A 21,539-nucleotide genomic window follows, 5' to 3' on the forward strand; every position below is an offset into this window, starting at 1 on the left:
ATGCCATTAAGCATTCAAAGCCAACGATGATGAATCTCTTTTTTTGCTTTGTGCTCGTGCAACCACACACATGTTGTGTGTTATTTAAAGGCATTGTTTCAAAAGTGGTGGCTTTGCTCCTCTTTTTCTGCCAGAGATTAAAAATAGAAACATTTATGATCTCTGAATGTACTTTCCCTCCAGGAAGAGTGCAACTGTGGGTGTCAGACATTGGCTGAACATCACCACGTGGTGTTGTCTTCCCATGCCACCATTGGCTGGCACCTGTGGGGCCCTGTGAAGCAAAGCTTTTCTGACAGGACCCAGGAGCCCAGAGGAGTTGCTGGAAACTGAGAGAAGGACAACGTCGGTGGAACCAGGATAGCAGTAGGAGGCTCAACTGATGGCATCAGCTTGGCTATGAATGCACAGGTGCTGAGACCTGACTCCGAAGCTACAGAAGAGCGAAGGAATCCATAGAGATCATCTGATGACTGTAAAGATCAAGTGAAAACTGAAACAGGGACAGTCGAGGGGCTGATCAATTGTAGTAGTTACACTCTCAGCTCACACTTCAGTTTGTTTGGATCTTGTTGGAGTTACTAAATACTTGTTTGGTTTCTCTGCGAAGTGACCAAATAATTCATCTTTGAATAAATATGTTATTCTTCTAATGATTCCCCCACTATAACACCCCTGGCTGTTATAGTATAACAATAGTATAGAGGAACATTTTTTTTGGTTACATTCATACAACATTTATGGGGAGACAGTGTCCTCTGGTGTCTAATGTTTAGAATACTCTTGGCTGTGACGAAAGGACTTTCAAAATGGAGTACTGGAAAATAATGACTGTTCATATAGCATTTGTCACACTATGCCTTGCTGATGCCTACACACACATACACACACATTTTCAACTAAGAAAATTAAATAAAATTGCTCAAGATATTGTGTTAATTATAAACTTAGTTTCTGATATCTGCATATTGCATACTGTACACACGAAAACATTCAGAAATAAAGATGGACAGTCTTTCCATATTTCTATCCTTTTTGTAATACTGCATGATCCAATATACAAACGGGTTCAAAGTGAAACTCAGTTAATGAGTAATGAAGTCTGATTGGCAGTTTAATACAAAATCCTGTCGAGTGATTTCAGCTTTTATGAGCTGCTGTCCGGTGGTTCTTTCAGCTGATGCCACAGAGACCGTTAAATGACCACATGATCCCGCATGCATGCGTCATTTTCCTGTCTCATCCCTGTGGTGCGTTCACGGTTCAGACGTGACGTTAGCCAGCGCTGCAGAGATGGGGTGAGCGTAATCTGAGTAACTTTAGAAATTACTGTATTGGCAGTTACACTGTTTCTCTTTCGAAGTTACTCAGATGCATTGGGAGCCATCATTTCTAAATCTGAGCTGTTTTTACAGATCAGCATATGACAAACTGTTTCTGTATAGTATGACCCGCACTTCCGTGCTAGCTTAGGGTACAGTGATTGCATTTCCAAGGAATTTTTAAGGTAAAGACTGCTCAGTAAGTGTCATTTGATCAAAACAGAAATTGAAAGCTTACATAGGCTGTTTATTTTGCATTTGTTTATTATATCTGTATGTGTAATGTGTTGCTGAAGTTTTCTGCTTGATAAATATTCTAAAACATTTTACAAAAGCAAATTTATGATAATGATAAATGATAATACTGGGAGAGACATAACAGAGAGACGTGGCTCTCAATTCTGAAATGACATTTATGAGAGAAAGATGGTGAAACTGTAGCTACCAGGAGAGATGCTTTTTAATCTTATTTCTGTGCAAAGCGAGCAAACATTTAGACAGTCTGTATCAGGGTCCATTTGACGTTTGAAATGAAAGTTAATTTAGAAAACGCTTCAAATTAATTATAATTTATTATAAGTGCCGACATATGTTTTGATATGGATGCTAAGTAAAATGATTTTCTTCTAGAAGGAGTCATCCTTTTGAATTTAAGCTTACCGTGTTGTTAATATCTAATAATAATAGTTATATTAAGTTCCAGTCTTAATAGCAAATGTAACATGGGCTTATATGTTGTAAAATGTTGTTGGTCTACCCCCTGCACCCTGCCCCCTACACCTGAACTTCAGGTCCCCCTACCAAAATGTCGCAGACAAAAGAGTGCACCGAGTATTGATTTGTCTCCAAGATGCTATTGGTTCATACATCAGATACAGCACTTACCCATGTAGAAATAGACCAATGTGATATCAAAGATTTTCCTCTAGATGGCAGGACAACCCTCCCCATAATTACAGGTCTGTCAGATGCTGTTCGCAAAGACTGTAGATCAGGGGCGATTTTAGCCCATTTTGGGGGGTATGAATCAAAGAATCAAAGCACCCCCAAAGATTTCTTACTCTTTTTTTTTTTTTTTTTTTTTTTTTTTTTACAATATTTGCTGTTTGTGTGACACACTACTAAAAATATAAAAAAGCATTCAGTACTTGGTTGTGACGTAACATTTTAACAACAAAAGTATAGATATCCCCCCCCCCCCTCCCAAAATGGTTTGTTCCAGCTCGCCTCTCCCCTACTCTGGCTCCAGCGCCCTTTGGTGGCTGAGACAGCGGAGCCTGGCTTAAAACAGGACATATTAGCTGCATTTAACCTTCAGTTACTCTTTATATAGTTAGGTAGGAGTCAGACCATGTTTCTTTTTAGCTGAAAAACATTACACCAGGTACCCTGCAGTGTTGGAAACGTGTTTTCCAACAATGTTTGCTACCCTACAGTCCGTCCTGCTCTGTAGTAAAATCAGCCACATTTGACCGTCGACATGTTGCTCCCATCGAAATTTATACAGCCTATTTAAAATCTAAAACTTTAAATTGTCTGTAGCTTACTGTTGTTGATACTGTCCTGTTTGAAATGGAATGAGAGAAGTTGGTTATTTTGTCATATGTGCATGTGCCCATATTAAACCCAGGAACAACATTCAGGTAAAACTGTAAGAGCAAATGATCCGTCAATCAAGAATAATGTTGGATCAGTGTTTCAATATTTATATCTTTTATTAGATGTACATGTGGTTTGGTTATTTGCCTTTTGGTTGAAAGTACACTGAGAGAGGACTTTTTTTTTTTTATTAGTGATCTTAATAATATATTTTTTTCATATTGATGTAATTTTTTCATCTAATTGAATACAATCTATATGTGTATGATTGTCAGTCCAAAGAAGGAGAGAGGAAAGAGGGGAACGTGAGGAGAAAGTACAAGGTCAGGAAGAACCAGGTAAGAAAACAGACAGGGAACAGTGACAGGCACAACAGAAACTGTTAAACTGCTTGAGAGAGTTGATCACCAAAAAGTGATAGACAGATTTGCCAACCTCAAGGTGAGGCGACACAGGTTAAAATAAAATAAAAAATCTGCAGAGCCATAGTAGTATCTGTAGTAAAGGTCTTTTCATACATAGTATACATTGTACCACAGGCAAAGTTGCCTCCATTTTGATAATTGTTTTTATCAATATTTTGTACATTTCAAGGACTCTATTTTCATTTATCTGTATTGTATTATACATACACATTAAAAGTGAATCTCAGGGACAGGGAGGAACAGGGGTTTAAATGCACCAAGGAGACAGTCAGAGGGAACTTGGGACAACTGGAGACATGTCAGGATGCAGGGACTGACAGAGAAGGGGAAGAAGTCTCATCGTGACGAGTAAAGTTTATCTTGCCTGTAGTACAGTTGTGGGAAACTTCCAAGTAAGTGTTACATCCTGTGGACAGGAGAACAAGGACTTGGTGGTGGAATGAAGAAGTACAGGAAAGTGTTCAAAGAAAGAGGCATAAGACCTGTTGAACAAGTTTAAGAAAGAGGACTTTTTGACCAGGTTTAGCACAGTTTTGGGGAGTGAGAGGAATGGAGAACAAGTATACTGATTTTCAAGAACGAGGGTGATGTGCAGAACGTTAGTAACTACAGGAGGATAGAGCTGATTAGGCATACCATAAATTGTGGGAAAGAGCTGTTGAAGGTAAGTTAAGAAAAGAGGTGACAATCAGCAAGCAGCAGAGTGGCTTTAAGAGCATTACATAGGTGATGTTTGCTTTGAGTGTTGATGGAGAAGTACAGAGAAGGTCTTTGTGGATCTAGAGAAAGCATTTGATAGAAGACCAAGAGAGGAACTGTGGTACTACCACCCTATCCCTAGCCTCCTCTTTTGTCACACCAACTCTATAACCCTTCTTCACCACATCCATGAATCTTCTCTTTGGTCTTCCTCTTTTCCCAAAATTAGCTTTCTGAACAACACGATAAGTCAGGTTGTTATAATAATACAAATGTTTGGTTTAATGCTTCAAGAGTTTTGATCTTGTTTTTGTTTTTTTATCACCACATGCAGCCTTTATACAGTGCACAAAGTATCAAAACCTCCAGTAAATCCTTCAGCAGGATCTTCCTCTTCAAGAAGAAAAAGGGATTTGTAGTTTTCTCAATGGGTCACCACACCATGTAGCTCCACGAGAGTTTTTACACTGGATTCCCTTCTCACAACTCCAAATGAATTGGTGCCTCCTCCCAGGAACAAACTGTAAGAGAAATATGTAAATCTCTACACTGTGGAGCTACAGGGATCTTCCTCTTTTACCACAGTAAAATAAAAACGATGAAGTGGATGAGCTGGTAGATCTGTAAACAGAGGTGAGGAACCTTGACCTGAAGGTAGCTGAGAGTCCTCCATTGTATTATCAGAGTCTGGCAGAGGTGGAGAGGAATAACGGTAAGGTTAAATTGCTTTTGGGTGGATAGAGTTTGAGAATGAAGCTGTAGGGCTGGAGGGAGGTGTCAGAATTTGCAGATGAAAATTTAGCTGGCTCCCCGCAGTTCCTCCAGTGGTCTATCAGAGTTTTCCTGCAGATGATACAGTTAATCCCCATCATTCTTTTCAGCATCATTAATATCTGGATGGCTAGCTGGAAAGTGAAAAGGTGTAAGCTTCTGTCTTGATGTAACCACCTTCAAAGATGTTTCCTTATTAATGCTTTAGCAGGTGCTGAAGATGTATGATGATCAGAGATGGTAACGCGTTACTGTAATCTGATTACTTTTTTCAAGTAACGAGTAAAGTAAGGGATTACTATTGCAAAAACGGTAATTAGATTACCGTTACTTTCCCGTAGGAACGCTGCGTTACTGCGTTACTAAAACCGTGATTTTTTGCGAGAATGTTTCACGACAGTGACGTAAGCGAGTGCGCCGTTAGTGACAACAGCTGTGTGCAGATCATATCGATTGTGGGAGAGCGTATGAGCATGCAGCGTTTAAAGCGTGGAAGTACTGACCTTACTTTGAGTTTGATTCCATAAAAAGTGACAAAAACATTAGTGTCCATCGTGGGAAGAAAACTGCTTTTTACAGCGAAAAAAACCCCTAAACTTCCAAGCAAGCACCGAGTGCGCAACGACGTAATGGGAAACTCACAGAGAAACTCGCGGATTCTTCAACTGACCGCGGCACACCTGCACCAGGGTAAACCTCCGCCTACCCCACTCCTGCTTTACAGGTGAAAATAGAGCAACTGGACCGCTAGTCTTTGACTTTATTTATTTTCTGCTGTGTTTTACTTGCATCTATTTGAAAGAGTGAGTGTAAACACAAAAAATATTTTATTTTATGTCCTGGAATGTGCAGAAAATAGGTTTAAATGTTAAACTAATTTATTCAAGTCAGAGAATGTTGCATATAATTACATTTTTGCTTGATGCATAAAGTTAAAAGATTAAAACTGATAAAACAAGTTAAAAAAAGAGACTTTTCCATTTGATTACATTTTGTATGATGGATTATGTAGAAAAAGTAGAATTGGGCTGAAAGATCTATCACTTTATCACTTCTTAAGGTTGTAAATCGTGTTTTTAAAAAGTAACTAAGTAACTAAGTAATTAATTACGTTTGAAAATAAGTAATCAGTAAAGTAATGGGATTACTTTTTTGGGGAAGTAATCAGTAATTAGTTACTGATTACTTTTTTCAAGTAACTTGACCAACACTGATGATGATTCTGTAGGAAAAAAATGTTTTGTCACCATTACTGTCTAATTTCAATTGTGACATCTTTAGAAGAGTGAAGTGATATTTCCACCAACTTCCTCCACCTTCCTGACTCAAGCATCCACCAGCATGATTAACATAGTCTTGAACACCTTGCAGTCTGATGAAACACTCCAGAGCAAAGTACTCTGAGGCAGTCTCCTCGACAGACTCACATCTTTGGCTTGGATGGAAGCCATCGGCCTGGGGAAGTGTTTTTGAATATAAAATAAGAAACATTTTTAGCACTATGAATGTAATGTATACTTTATTAATCTGCGTAGGGAAATTACTTCTCTGCATTTAACCAATTCACTCAGTGAAGCAGTGGGCAGGCACCAATCCAGCGCCCGGGGAGCAGTGTGTAGGGACGGTACCTTGCTCAGGGGTACCTCAGGGTAGCCGTTCAGTGGATTCTTCTGATCACTCTACCTACTGAGCTATCCCTGCCATCTTCCTTCCAAAGAGCTCTAAGTTGCTAGTGAAGGTACACAATCTCGGATGTTAACAGACACAGTTATGTCCTCTTTTTCTTTATCCACAAATCGCTTAACCACTCCAAATGAGGTAAGTTTTAACACTACCCAATCACAAAAGACCTCTTCCCAGAGTCTCACCCACCAGGTACAGACAGAATCCCCCTTGGACATGTTTCCCCATCTTCCACTCATTGGACAAGACTCTGAGCACCACTCATCTAGAAGAGACTCTGTTGGTAGCAACTAGATATGGCAGAGAAATATCACAGCCTTCCCGAGGTAAAGTTTCTCAGTACATCATCAGTCGTGTCACAAACCAAGGACGAGGAAGGCATCATTTTGATTTTTAGGCGCTCCTCTTCCTTGTTAATGTATTTATTCACACTCTAAGACAAGAGTTTTTTGTTTTGTTTTTCTTAACCTTATCACACTGATAGACTGCATGCACTCACCCATAACTAAATAGGCAGGACATGTGGTTAAACACAGCTCTATGATTTGTAGGAGGGATAGAATTGAACTGTAACACAGACACATTTTTTTAAAATTACCCTCTGGGATCTTTCACAACCTTTTGTGACCTTAGCTGTCAAAACATAGTCTGGTAAAAGGTATATAGTTTTGGTGTATGCCGTTGTATTTTAGCAGTAACGCCCAGTGCACGTCACTGGGTTCCTCCTCCTTTGTGTCTGTCAGCGTGTGTGTGTGTGTGTGTGTGTATGTGTGTGTGTCCCTGTGCATCCATGTGTGTACATGCCTGGTAGGTTAAATCCAGTTTCTCCTCGTTTCTGTCTCTCTTTCTGCCTGCCTCTATAACTCACACACTCACACTAGCTTTGCTCTTTGGCAACACACACACACACACACACGCACACACACATATTAAAACCACACAAATTCAACAGAGGATTGTAGTTGGTCCATTTTTCTGGTGCTTTAAAACTCAATATATCGCCTTCATGGAGGATTACCACAAACCTGACCAGCAGACAGTGCAAGCACTGAGGAACATCGCCAACCGCCTCCGAATCAACTCGATCAAGGCAACAACTGGAGCGGGCAGCGGGTAAGTTGCATTTACTGATTCTTGCACACGAGCTTTGCTGTAAGATTGTAAATGAACTGCACATATAAACATAAGAAATGTGTGCATAACATAATGCAAAACCTAGTTTTCCTTTGCATCGTGCACTCATCAACAGAAATAGTCACACCCAATGAACTATGCATGAACAGATTAGGATGTAAGGAACAATGTGTTCTGCTTTTGTTCTCCTCCTTTGACAAATTTAGATTTGGCTGAAATAATTTTAGCATTTTATTTCAGAAAATGTAAATATCTACATTGTGTTATTTCCGTGTAATTATACTTTATTTATAGCATATTAGAGATACACAATTGTTTAAAAAAAATTCCAAATCTTTGATGTGCAAGCAGAAATGAATGAAAAACATGAACAGATCAGGGTGACATCAACAGAATTTAGGTTATTTGATTTTTTTTTACATTTACTTTGGTTACAAGATAATAATTGTCTATAATCATCTATTTTACTAGATATACCCCTATGAACAATTCAACAGAGCAGACTACCCTGTATAGTATAATGGTGGGTGAACTGTACGTAGCAATAGACTCGAGTACTGTGTGGCCGCTGCAATCATGCGATCCTCTTCAATGGAAATTTCAATGAAAAGCTGCCTGTAATCTTTAATATAATTTCTCCTTCGAGCTCTTATTGATTATGAATGTCTAATTTTGAATAGCAAGAAAATTATTTTATCGGAGCCTAACTCCACATTGCACAATTCTGCAGTGTTAAGCCTACAGTGATATGAAAAGAAAAACACTGAGCACCGAGAAATATTACTTGACTTAAAATATTCCAAGACTTATTAGAATTAATGACTTATTGATCTCGAATGCTTGGAAAGATGGAAAGGATAGCAACGAGCTGAACACAGCAAAATACTTGCCTTCAGACTCCATGGAGCTGGAATTTGTGATTTCTTTGTGACAGAAGTTGGCGGTTTAATATAATGCATTAATGCCAATTATTTATAGATGCAACATATTTTAATGCTACAATTAATTTTGGGCAGCATATACTAACAGTTTACGGGTCTCTGTGTGATTGTCTTTGCAAAAGCAATTTGAAGTGGTGTTTTTGACTTTTTTGTGTTGCACTCTTTTGAAAAGAATCTTCATTTGGCATCTCAAGCTGAAATTTTAGCTAATTAAGTGTGCTTTGTGATAGCTTTACCTAGAGTGATACTGCAGCCTTTTGGGACAGTACCATAAATGTATAGCTATAGTGGATTTTATGCAAATACAGTAGGCTACTAATAATAAACATATTAAAGTTTAACCTGTATTTTCTGTGTTTTTGAGTTTGCTGTTTATTTGGATTCATTTTAATAGCACCCTCTCATACACTGTGCAGATATCCCACGTCATGCTGCAGTGTGGCAGAAATCATGTCTGTGCTTTTCTTCCACACTATGAAGTACCGCCCTGAAGACCCAAGAAACTTCAACAACGACCGCTTTATCCTGTCTAAGGTGAGAGTCAGTAAGCTCCGCTGGTCTGAATATGAGAGCCTCTGTTCCTTTTGTAATTGTAATGCCTTGCTTCTTTTCATGTCTATCTCAGGGTCATGCTGCTCCTGCGTTGTACTCCATATGGGTTGAAACAGGTTTTCTCAAGGAGAGCGAATTGCTCAGTTTATGCCAGGTTGACTCTACCCTGGAGGGGCACCCAACCCCCGTAAGCCGCCACATACTGTACCTATAACACACCTCAGGACTCAAAGAGCACAAACTCTACTCAGAGTTTATTGATTTATTTGATCTGTGTACATTTCAGAAACAACAATTTGTGGATGTCGCCACTGGATCGCTGGGGCAGGGTCTTGGTGTGGCCTGTGGAATGGCTTACACTGGGAAATATTTTGACAAATCCAGGTAATTCCTTGTCCACACGCAATACACAAAACACCTATGGGAAAAAAAGGTGTTTTTGCAGCTTTACATGAAAATATCAACTCAGTTGTTTAAATTATTGACACAGCGTTGCATCGTATTTTTTTTGTAGTGCTTTGAATTAGGATTTTCTTTCATTCTGTGGGTGTATACTGCAGCTACATGATCTGCTCTAACAATTCTTCTGCTCTAATAATCACAGGCGCAGCAGTCACGCCTGAGATATTTTTACCACCCAAGCAGATTTCATTTTGGAGTAAAATCCAGATATTATGCCGTAGACTGTTTATTTGTTTTAAGTTGCCACAAAAGTGGAACGCTGTCATATTTTAATATTCCTTTGTATAAGCAGCTACTTTGATGACATTTGATTCATCTGCTAATATTTCAGACCGTGTGTGATTAATAGGTGAATAACAGTACAAAAAATGGTCTTAGTTAAACACTATTTGGCTCTTATGGCAAAGTAAGTTACAAAGGTAGGTGTGAAATTAAGTAGTCACATCTCAGCCCTCAGGAAGCTTAAACACGTCACAGCTGATTACCCATCCAGGTGTCAGATAATGGCGATAAAACAAGCCTGACTGGAAAGGCGTTTTCCTCAGATATGACTTTTTTTTTCTCACATCCACAACACATCACCCTCATCTACACAAACATAAAACACAAATACAGTATGCACAGTATAATCATGTAATCTTGGCTTGTTCTCCAGTTACCGTGTCTTCTGTCTGCTGGGGGATGGTGAGATGTCAGAGGGGGCTGTCTGGGAGGCCATGTCATTTGCCTCCTACTACCAGCTTGACAACCTGGTGGCCATTATGGACATCAACCGTCTTGGCCAGAGTGACCCTGCACCCTTGCAGCATCACGTAGAAAAATATCAGAAGCGTTGTGAAGCCTTTGGGTAAAATTGCATATGAGAAATCCATACTGATTTAGAGGCTGGTTAGCATCCGTTTATGGTATAAGCTCTGAAGGAAGACTGTATTTTCCTATATTTTCTGTATTTCACATATTTACGTATTTCTTATTTCCTATATTTCACATAAATATGTGTGAGACATACCGAAAGCCTTTTCATGTGTGTGTCTATAGCTGGCATGCTATCATTGTCGACGGACACAGCGTAGAGGAGCTTTGCAAGGCTCTGAGCCAGCCATGCCACCAACCCACTGCCATCATAGCCAAAACCATTAAGGGCAAAGGCATTCCAGGTAAATATTGTCTTTCATCTTTGCACCCTTTGCACTCATTTTAAAATAAATGATATTCAAAAGTACACTGCAGTTTTGCAGTTTGAATGGCACCTACCGAGTAATGTATGTGTGCATATGAATTAAATGAACATAAGAGCATTTTTTTGTGTTTTCAGCTGCAGAGGATAAGCTGGGTTGGCACGCCAAAACTCTGCCCAAAGACATGGCTGACATGGTCATGAAGGATCTGCAGAGCCGTATCATGAGTAGCAGCAAGCACCTGTACCCACCTGCTCCTATTGAGGACTCCCCACCTGTCAGCTTAAGAAACATCAGGATGCCAAGCGCACCCAGCTACAAGGCTGGAGAAAAGGTCTGTAAAGTGGACATGAATACAAATACTTTATTCTCCAGGTAGCAATGAATGAATGAATGAATCCCAAACAACCGTGTCTACAAAAAAGTTGGAATGTTGTATGAAATGTAAATAAGTTTAGATCAGACATTTGCAAATCATACAAACTCTGTGGTTAACTGAAAATATTACAAAGAAATGCACAGAAACTGTGAAGTTTGAGCCAAGTATGGGGTGGCTGTAGCTCAGGAAGTAGAGCAGGCCATCTACTAATCGGAAGATTGGTGGTTTGATCCCTGCATGCTCCAGTCTGCATGCCAAATATCCTTGGGCAAGATACTAACCGATGCATCCATCAGAGTAGGAATGTTAGATGGAAAGCACTTAAGCATAGAAAAAGGTGCTTGTATGATAGGTGTGACTAAAGCATGTCTTATAAAGTGCTTTGAGGGCTCTGGGAGAGTAGTAAAGCACTATATAAGAATCAGTCCATTTAACATTTAATTATGGAAACTAATTCAGTGCAGGGACAACAAAAGGGGAGGTTAGACATGATCACCACTCTGTGGGAATCTACATAAGCAAAAGGATATGTTAGAGCATAAATTTAAGTATAAATAAAAGAATAAATATGTGTAAGATGTGTATGATCAAGACAAGAATTCAAAAGCAATCATACTTGAACTTGTGCGTCTATGAAGTAGCAATTAAAACCAATTGGTATATAAATATATCATGTTTGATTGTAGCAAATGTTTTGAATTTGCATTTACTCAAAGCAAACACAATAGATTTTTCACAAAAGCGAAAGCCTGATTCATTAAAAATGAAAGCATAGACAATGTTAACCAAACCAACTTTTGTTCATATAAGAACAGTAAAATGTGGTTTGTGTTCATCATTGAGAGTCCTGGTTTTAAACAGTGTTGCCTAAAGTCCATATTATTCACACCCCCTTCAAAAGCTTGTGGTTTCAACTGCCTCCCAATATACAAAGCACAGGTTTCCTGCAGCCCCTTCTGCAGGTGGTCTGCCCACAGGAGGGTGGACCCATGTGGCTGATCCAGGCCCCATTGACTAAGGCCTGGGAACCAGGTGCTCGGCAAGCCTGGCTTTTGGGGAACGGGGCTCATCTGTGTCTAGATTTTTCTACACAGAGGTGCTCTTGATCTGGTCCATCACCCAGAACTAAACTGCCTTGGAAGACCCAACCAGGGCAAAATGCCTCGAAAACATAGCTCCTGGGATCACTTAGGCATGCAAAACACTCCACAGAAGTAAAGAGCCAATTTGGGATATATATTAAAATAAAGGGAAAAAAAACAAATAAAACAAATTGTCACAAATTAACTATCACAATTTTCACAGTTAATACATTAACATGAATTCAGTTATTAAAAATTGTTGATCGGAATACTTTTAATTGAATTCAGTACAACAGTACAGTTCAGTACAACTAAAGAGGAGGTTAGGCCTGATCACCACAGGCGTTTAAAGGATTTGTAAATCATTGTGTTCTGTTTTTCCTTTTGCAGCATCCAACCTTTGCAGGTTGTAAAAAGATTGATGAATTTGGCCTCCTTTTCTCTGCAGATTGCCACACGGAAGGCATACGGAATGGCACTGGCCAAGCTGGGACGCTACAATGAACGTGTTGTGGCCCTTGATGGAGATACCAATAACCTCACCTACTCAGAGATCTTTAAGAATGAGCATCCCAACCGTTTTGTTGAGTGCTACATTGCTCAGCAAAACATGGTATGATCTTTGGTCAAATTTACGCCTTTTTCTTGATAAAAAATATTTCTTCAAAAACAGATGTGAATCCTATCATTCTGTCACTTTTAGTTTAATGCTATCATTTCATTTTAGATGTAACAGAGTTGCTTTTTAATAGCGATTCTTCTCCGTAAACTGCTCTTCGTTTGCTGTCTGCACAACCTAGCTTGCCATAGCTGCTGAGCTGAGCTTATGTTATTAAATTATAGATGGCTTGTCTGTACCTGCCCTGTAATATAAGGATAGTCACATAAAAAACTCAAGTTCCTCCTTTTACATCAATGTGGCAGCTGCTGACACCAGTGGTTAGAAAACCCCTTTATTTTGCTTCGGTCAACATTTTATCAGATCCTAATTTGAAGAGAGGCAATTGAATTCTAATTTCTTGTCTTTTCATGTCCCCAGCAGCAGCCTGCTTCAATGTAGGTCAGGCATTTCCATGATGATAAGCAGTTATGACAAGTGTATTCAGAAGGGGCGAGCGTGGCTCAGGGTGCCTTGAAAAGCGCTATATAAATCCAATCCATTATTATTATTAAGTAAAATATTAATCACTACAGAGGGTGGGACCATCTGGCTGAATGCATGAGAAAAGTCAAAAGTTCAAGGGTACAATCGAGATGAAATTAAAAAAATATGCAAGACTCACCTACACTGAAAAAAAGGAAATTGGTTGGTTGTTGCATTTACAAAAGTCTAACTTGTAATTTGAGCAAAATAATTTCATGTTTCTATGGTGAATGTAATTAAAACATGTTGGATCTGTTTGAAATTCAACAACTTCATTTGTTCTTGTTGAGATGACATGTCAAGGACAAACAGAAAATTCTGTTTCAAGCCTTGTAATCATAGCGTTCCTACTTTTGTTAAGCCTGGAAGGACAGCTTTGTGGTGTGGTGGTTAGCACTGTTACTTCTTTTAACTCAGTTGTTTAATTGTCTGCCAAAGCAAAACAATTGTGTGCAACCAATGTCCACAATTGAATTAAGTAAATCCAACATGTTCTGTTTTTCAGTGTACAAAAACTTAATTAGTTACAAACAAAAACAAATGGAGTTTCGTTGAATTCATTTATGTAGCGTCAGATGTTACTTTTGAGAAAGAAGAGAAGATGTGGGACTGTGGAAAGGTTTGGAGACAGGACAAAGGAAATTATTTGTAAGAGGAGGTATGCCACTGATCCTGTCCATATGGTAAAATAAGCTTCAGAGATTTTTGCAAAACTTTCTGCTTACTGTGGTCTTTAGTTCAAAGAGGCTTTCAAATATGGTTTGCACTACAGATATTTTACCCTCTGGGTGATCTTTTTGTGGTGACGTTCTTGCAGCCTGTGTCTCTTTAGTTTGGCACATGAAGGTTTCCTCGCTCGCAAAGGTACTAAGAAATAATGATTTCATTTCCCAGGTCAGCGTTGCGATGGGATGTGCTGCCCGAGAGAGGAATGTGGTATTTGCCAGCACTCTTGCTTCCTTTTTCACTCGCGCCTATGACCAGCTTCGTATGGCAGCGATCTCAGAAAGCAACATCAATCTGTGCGGCTCTCACTGCGGTCTGTCCACCGGTCAGTAGACTGCTGCCAATGAGCAATTCACATAAAAACCCTTCTCATACATGTCACCAAACTCACACCTTCACAAATTCACCCTCATCCCCTCTTACACTGAATCCAACCACTTCAGAGCACCCAGTTCCTCAGAATATATCCACAGCCTCCTTAATAAATGCACAAGTGTATACAAAGAAGTCTGTGTCAGTTTGTGAGTTGTTTCAATCCTTTCTATTTTTCCCCTCTAATGCTGTGTTTTCCTTGCCATTTACCCTCCTTGACCTTACAGCTATTACTCAAACTTCCCCCTTTTCTCCTTTCGTGTCTGCCCTGGAAGCTGTCAACAGGGAACCAAGTGTCCCTCTGTTAGTGCAGGTACACTGCATGCAGCCGAACTTTATGCTTGTGCACCTGCATGCTTCAGCTCACCTAACAAGTAGATAACTTTTGAAGATTTCCTCAGTGTTGAATGCATAAAATCAACTATAAATGTGTATGTTGCAGGAGAGGAGGGCCCTGCCCTGATGGGTCTGGAGGACGTAGCTATGTTCAGGGCCCTTCCCACAGCAACCATTTTCTATCCCTGTGATGGTGTGTCTACAGAGAAGGCTGTGGAACTGGCTGCAACCACAAAGGTACTTAAACAAAAATGGCAGCGTTACAGCTCCCCTACATGATCATCTATTGCAGTAATGATCTTTTCATTTTCCTTTTCATTTAGGGTGTTTGCTACATCCGAACCAGCCGCCAAGACTGTGCTATCATCTACAACAGCAATGAGGACTTCCATGTTGGACAGGCAAAGGTGAGACACTATTTGTGCTTCTCTTAAGACAGTGAGAGATAAACACATGAGGCAGAAATGGCAGATTATTGTTCCAAAATAATCACTCGAAACACTACAGCTTATAGAGGGTACATTTCCTTCTCTTTGACAGGTGGTGTACCAAAGCAAGGACGACCAGGTCACTGTGGTGGCAGCTGGAGTGACTTTGCACGAGGCCCTTGCTGCAGCTGAACATCTAAAGAAAGGTCCGCAAGATATGTGCCGACACATCCAGAACAATTACAAGAAAAACATTGTAATCCGCTGCTAGCTGGTCAGATTTAGATCTCTATTTTTTTTTAGAATGTATCTGTTAGACCATTGCTGTTCCTTAGAATAGGTTTTGAATGGTTCTGTGTTCAGTTTGTCATTTAAATGTTAGCCTGATCTTAGTTTTTGTGTTTCTTGCACAAACTATGCTTTCTTTATCAGGTTGGCAGAACTGCTATATTATCCTATATTCAATCGCTGTGGTTCGGTTAACCGTATGATGTATCTTTATGCATTGTATTTTTCATCTTCCAGAGAGGATCTCTGTCCGAGTGATTGACCCCTTCACACTCAAACCTTTGGATGTCAAAACGATCATCGACCACACACGTGCTACCAGGGGAAGGATCCTCACTGTCGAGGACCACTACTACGAAGGTAGGTTTATATAGAAGTTGCTTGGATTTTGCATATTGCATGCCTATCGCCAACCAAGCAGCAACAAGCTCAGTAGCATAATGCGGCTGCGCCTCGTCATTGGCGCATATCCTTGGGAGTGTTGTGGTGGCATGTTTCCATTGGTTCACTGATGTAGACGGGTTGTGCTGGCAATTGCTTATTGGCTGAGGGCTGAGACCGCCTGTCGCGTGCCTTCATTGCAGGCAAGGTATTGGTACTGTGGTGCATTTTGTAAGTGCGACAGCCATGGAGGCAGAGTGCTGTCAGATTTCCTTAGCTAAGCGGGTGCCCATGGGGCTGACTGTGACCTAGATAACACAGACAGCTCTGGCCTGTGCCTACTAAGAGAAAGGGGATGGGTGATGGCATGGATGAGGCTGGACAAAGGAAATCTAACAACTGTAATTTGTCTGATGTTGTGCATCTCATTCATTGTACATCTGGAACAGTTGTGGTGCAACGTTCAAGGGGATCATTTTTACACTTAGCTGTAATGATTTTTTTGTTATCCCTTTATGTAATGTGTGCACAGAGGCTCAGTGTTTTTGGATACTGTAATGGGAGCCAAATATGCTTGAACTTCCCGCTCCATGTTTTTATTCTTGGACACAATTGGGCAGTACTTCAAAATTACAAATACAGTACTTGCTACATTATTACATCTATAAGAAATAATGTAAAACAATATCATTCAAAGGCATAATTTTTCTATATAGCTACCTTTATTTCATTTTTTTATTTACTTCTGAATTTAGGACTTTACACACACAGCCTGAGATGACCATGTTAGAAATGTCCCATCCTTAAGACATCACATTAACCAGACAGTTAAAAATGCATTTAAGTGGATTTGTCTTTCACATTTGTCTTTTATATATTCCTTTGCTGTTTTTCCACAGGTGGTCTTGGCGAAGCAGTGTCTTCAGCAATGGTCAATGAGTCTGGCTTCAGTCTGCACCGTCTCGCTGTGTCCCACATTCCTCGCAGTGGAAAACCCCACGAGCTGCTGAAGATCTACGGTATCGACCGTGATGCTATTTCTCAGGCCATTCGCAAGATGGTCAGCAGCTCTACCAATGCCAAGTAACTTTCTCCCTGCAACCACCTACCTATCCAATTACACCCCTGAAGATAAGGCTAGTAGTCAAGTATGTTTTCGATTCACATGGCACCCAACTCTTTGATTTTGTTCACAGTGAATACCCCTAAGTGTGTAGGCTACTAAAGTAATGTGATTTTGTGCTGTACACATTAAAGTAGAGTTCCACGTTTGCCTTCCTTTTTGTGTATTTATCACCAAAAACTGAGACACACAAATTCATGCAACATGCATATCCTCACTGATAATACCAGCGTTGTTATAGACCCATTTCAATGACAGAGATGTGGACATAACTGACATTTTCATTGGTGGATGCTCACTATTAAAAAATAATAATAATAATCCGGTATTACATGTCTGCTGTGTGATGCTCTAATGTGTTCTTAATGCTCTTGGATTCATTCAACTGACAGTGGTTTTATATTGTTTTGCTATAGCTTGTAATACTGAGTGGGGCATAGTTTTCAAGTCGGTGTTTATCATAGAGTGTGTGTGTCAGACAGAAACTTAGTGAGTTGTTGTTGTGAAAGACAATAGGAAACAAAGTGAAAGAAATGTGTACATGTCATAAAGAGCAGTCATGCAGAGCCAGAATTTAAACATTCAGATGATTTCACTTTCATTTTTGTAGTTCTTAAATTTATTTCTATTCACCATTGTCTTTTGTTATTGAAATTTCAGTTACCGTAAACCAACACACCTCAGTGTTCATTTGTGCTCTAGCACTGCTTTTGGACCTCAACAGCAGTGTAATCTTTACACAACGTCGAGCAAAGAAGAGCCACCCGGTGCTGATAGGGGGTATAGTGGGCTGTGATGTTGAATAGCTAGTTACGTCCAGCGTGTCAGCCTAAGAACACTTTCTTTGTTACTTGAAATTTTGTATGTACCATACTTTCATGTAATAAAGCCCTCTGCATTTGACTTTGACCATTTACAATAGTTTCTATTCGCCTTTGTGTTGACGTGTGTTATTTAAGCACTGCTCATAAACAGCAATCTGCAACTATAATGGGAAAGTATCTATGAAATTTATGAACAGCCATCAGCTTCAGCATGCATTGGTATGAGACAGGCCCATCTTATGAAAGTCAGATGAACTTCAGTGTATTGGTATAACATACATTCACAAGATTGCAGAGACATTTATAGTGGAAAAAAAGAGGAAACTACAGTGTTTGTTTCTACAGTGACATAAAACGTCGCCATCTCGTCATCTTAAATACCACTTAAATAGCTTCCTGTAAATCCCCCCACTGTAATTTTAAAATCACTACCACCAGGTTCTCGTTCTCTCTCTCAGCTTCCTGTTCAAAACAAACAAATGCATTTTTTGGGTCATACAAATCCCAACTTTCAGAAATATTTTAAAACATTGAATGAATTCTGAAGAAGTGCTCCTAAAACTTGTACTAGCATGCCCCCTACAGGAGCGAATAAAGAAAAAGAAATAATGACATCCACCACCACACAATTCATATCAGTCATAATCGATTAAGAAAAAGAGTTTAAAGTTTAGTTAAATGAAGATCAGTGCCATAATATAAGAAAACCCGTGTTTGCTTGTAGATCGAGCATTTTGACTGAACATATTTCCTCTCCATATTTCCCACTGGCCTTCTACACTCTTCACCCTAAACTTTGATAAGCACTGCTCTTTATACAGTCTGTGTTCTACAGGAATGTGCAAAAATAGTTTGTAAAGAGGACAAACCTCAGAGAGCTGTATTTCCGTTTTGCTCCTCTAAGAGCAAACGTTATGATTCCACATCCATACGATAGTGTGTAAACTGAAATACACAATATTTAACCACAGTTAAAACAGTATATCCCCTGAGTATCTGAATATTCCATGTATTCTATAAAGTCTTATATTTAAAGTATTGTGGTCTTACCATGATATGAGTGGAGGTGCAACAAAGCAACAAATAGTGCAACAGCAAATCCCCAGTAGGTATCTAAGGAGAGTTTGATGGTAATGTTTAGCTTTTATACAAAACCTAAATATGGATGTAAAATTAGGATTCTGACTTTGATATAGCAGCAGGAAGTACCTCCTTTGTTGTAGGGCGCACCTTTACATCTTTTAGTATGGGCAGGCAGGCCTGAGCAGGGTAGAAAAGTCAACACAGACATTGTGACAAGCAAAACCTGCAGTGCATTATGTAAAATTACATTTTTCTTTTTGGAAAAAAAATTTCGCTTAAAATTTTTTTGTGAATTTTATAAAAAAAAATTATACTTACCAGTAAACATGCCCAGAATCTCAAACGCTATGGTGCAAAATATACCAAGACATACTGGAACTGAGAGTGCTGAAAGTGAAAGCAAAAATAATAAATGGGTCGTTAATCAATCTTGGCTCAGCCAGGGGTTAATTACTTTGAACAGCGGCTTAAAAAGTGTAACTTACTTCGAAATGGCCTATAGAAAGCCATTCCACATCCCAGTCCAAAGCAGATTGAATAGAAATGGTAATATTTATCTGAAATGTTCAGAATAATAGGTTTCAAATGAATATTCTACATAAAGGAACATTTCTGCCAAATCTGCTGATAATAAATAAACATAATAGATATACATACAGTGTTGATAAAAGTCAAAAATTAAATTCCTTTTGTACTCCTGAAAAAGAAATGATCAGTAGCTTGATGGATAAAAAATACAACATACTGCTGCTTGATAGGAAATAAGAAAAAAAAGCATGTGAGAGAAAGTGAAAGCAGCAATAGACACACTGTGTAGACACATTGTTATATTTATAACACAATGTGTCTACACAGAGCAAGAGCTACAATCGTAGATAGAAAACCTCAGCGAAAGGCAGAAACGCAGGTGTACACACCATTTCAGTTCAGCTGCTCCTGAAGTCCCCAGGCAGGTGTAGCTGAACAAAACAAACAGCATTCAGTAGACAACTTCCTCAAACTGCTGCCAAGGACTGTCAGTACCAAGAATTACCACTGAATGGAAGTCCCGCTGACACAGTTTTTCTTTCACATTCACGTGTGTCAAAGGTTAAAAACAATAAGACAGTGCTCTGTCACCTTGTGAAGTACTAGATTTGAATCAGGTCCTCAGTTGTTTGGCATTCAAATTTTTACACAAAAAAACCGACACTCTTTGCACTCTTTGATCACATGACCACAACTTGGTGTCAGTCAACGTAGTTCATGAGCAGATTTATGACAGATACCTTTTGACCATTTAACAAGACTTCTAAAAGTACTTAATTGCCAGCTACTTTTATAATAAACATTTTCCATTCTCTAATAAAGAAGAACATAAACAAAATATTAAATATTTTTTGTGATTTTTTAAAATATATTTATATTCATTAGCCCTCTTTTTTAGTTACAGATAGTTGCAGATTTGTCAGCTGCACATCCATGACCCAAATCTCCCATTGTATCACATCCCAAGGGTGCTCTATTGGATTGATATCTGATGACTGTGGAGGTCATTTGAGTACAGTGAACATGTACAAGAAACCAGTTTGAGATCATTTGAAGACAGTTATCCAGCTGGAAACAGTCAATAGAAGATAGCCACAGTGTAAACAGATGGACATGGCTAACAGCAGAATTCAGGTAGACTGTGGCATTTAAATGATGCTCAGTTAGTACTAAGAACCCCAAAGTGTTCCAAAGAAAATATCTCTCACACCATTGCGCCATCAGCATTAGCATGAGCAGCTGATACAAGGCAAGATGGATCCATGCTTTCATCTTATAACAAATTCTGTCCCTACCATCAGAATGTTTCAGCAGAAATTAAGACTTATCAGATCATGCAATGTTTTTTTTCCCCACAATCGTCTATTGTCCAATTTCCTGTTCTTAGCTGCCACTTGTATGGAACCCGCTGTGGTCTTCTGATACTGTAGCTAATGTTCTTCAACGTTGCACGAGTTGTGCATTTAGAGATGCTGTTCTGCACATCTTAGTTGTGGTGAATTGCCATTTGAGTTACTGTTGCCTTCCTATGAGCTTGAAGCAGACATCAACCATGCTCACAGGATATTTTCTCTGTAAATCCTAAAGATGGTTGTCTGCAATAATCTCAGTCGAGCAGCAGTAAAATACTCAAACCAGCCTGCCTGACACCATCAATCATAAAACTTAAATGAAAGTCACCTAACTCACCTTTCTTCCACATTCTGATGCTCAGTTTGAACTTCAGCAGATAATATTGGCCATGTCTACATGCCTGGATGCATTAAATTGCTGCCATGTGATTGGCTGATTTGATATTTGCGCTTACGAGCAGTTGAACAGGTGTACCTAATAAATAAAGTGACTGAAGATCATATTTCTATAATTAACTAATCTAGTGTTCATTCGACAAGTGACTATAACAAAAATACCCATAAACTCTAATAAAGATCCTAATAAATATGCAATGTAATTATAGTTGCAGTTTCACAGTTGATTCTCTAGATGGCGTTTCAATAAACTGTGGGGTCATGTCTCGGCAGACGCAATGCATTCTGGTACTTGAAGTCAACGCGGCTTCAGAAGCAAGGAGTCCTTGAG

The 21,539-nt window shown here is 39.3% G+C and overlaps 2 protein-coding genes across 2 annotated transcripts; one reads left to right on the plus strand and one right to left on the minus strand.

Annotated features, from left to right (window-relative positions):
* Nucleotides 1–7,505: 7,505 nt before the first annotated feature.
* Nucleotides 7,506–16,998, plus strand: LOC146632285 (transketolase-like). Its single transcript, XM_085354252.1, has 14 exons — nucleotides 7,506–7,612; nucleotides 8,991–9,108; nucleotides 9,200–9,313; nucleotides 9,413–9,510; nucleotides 10,244–10,435; nucleotides 10,627–10,745; nucleotides 10,904–11,100; nucleotides 12,676–12,840; nucleotides 14,266–14,422; nucleotides 14,912–15,042; nucleotides 15,129–15,212; nucleotides 15,346–15,439; nucleotides 15,759–15,881; nucleotides 16,802–16,998. Exons 1-14 carry the CDS (start codon nucleotides 7,506–7,508, stop codon nucleotides 16,987–16,989), a joined length of 1,887 nt encoding a protein of 628 aa, XP_085210378.1. The 3' UTR covers nucleotides 16,990–16,998.
* A 1,257-nt stretch (nucleotides 16,999–18,255) lies between these two features.
* Nucleotides 18,256–21,162, minus strand: LOC146632286 (uncharacterized). Its single transcript, XM_085353502.1, has 7 exons — nucleotides 21,150–21,162; nucleotides 19,418–19,489; nucleotides 19,251–19,319; nucleotides 19,059–19,109; nucleotides 18,900–18,962; nucleotides 18,719–18,794; nucleotides 18,256–18,311 (listed from the first exon to the last, which is right to left on the minus strand). Exons 1-7 carry the CDS (start codon nucleotides 21,160–21,162, stop codon nucleotides 18,278–18,280), a joined length of 378 nt encoding a protein of 125 aa, XP_085209628.1. The 3' UTR covers nucleotides 18,256–18,277.
* Nucleotides 21,163–21,539: the final 377 nt, after the last annotated feature.

This window comes from Diplotaxodon limnothrissa, linkage group LG5 (assembly GCF_057381915.1).
Source record: "Diplotaxodon limnothrissa isolate DT_005_m linkage group LG5, D_limnothrissa_male_GT1.1, whole genome shotgun sequence".
NCBI classification, from domain to species: Eukaryota; Metazoa; Chordata; class Actinopteri; order Cichliformes; family Cichlidae; genus Diplotaxodon; species Diplotaxodon limnothrissa.

What these genes read in the sequence shown, in the direction of transcription:
- LOC146632286 (XM_085353502.1), bottom strand. An exon ending in TTTCTATAGGCCATTTCGAA is followed by an intron (nt 19,320 to 19,417) that starts GTAAGTTACACT and finishes TTTCACTTTCAG; the next exon opens with CACTCTCAGTTCCAGTATGT. An exon ending in GATTCTGGGCATGTTTACTG is followed by an intron (nt 19,110 to 19,250) that starts GTAAGTATAATT and finishes TACCCTGCTCAG; the next exon opens with GCCTGCCTGCCCATACTAAA.
- LOC146632285 (XM_085354252.1), top strand. Translation starts at nt 7,506, where the DNA reads ATGGAGGATTACCACAAACCTGACCAGCAGACAGTGCAAGCACTGAGG. An exon ending in AAGCGTTGTGAAGCCTTTGG is followed by an intron (nt 10,436 to 10,626) that starts GTAAAATTGCAT and finishes GTGTGTCTATAG; the next exon opens with CTGGCATGCTATCATTGTCG. An exon ending in AGCTGAACATCTAAAGAAAG is followed by an intron (nt 15,440 to 15,758) that starts GTCCGCAAGATA and finishes TTCATCTTCCAG; the next exon opens with AGAGGATCTCTGTCCGAGTG.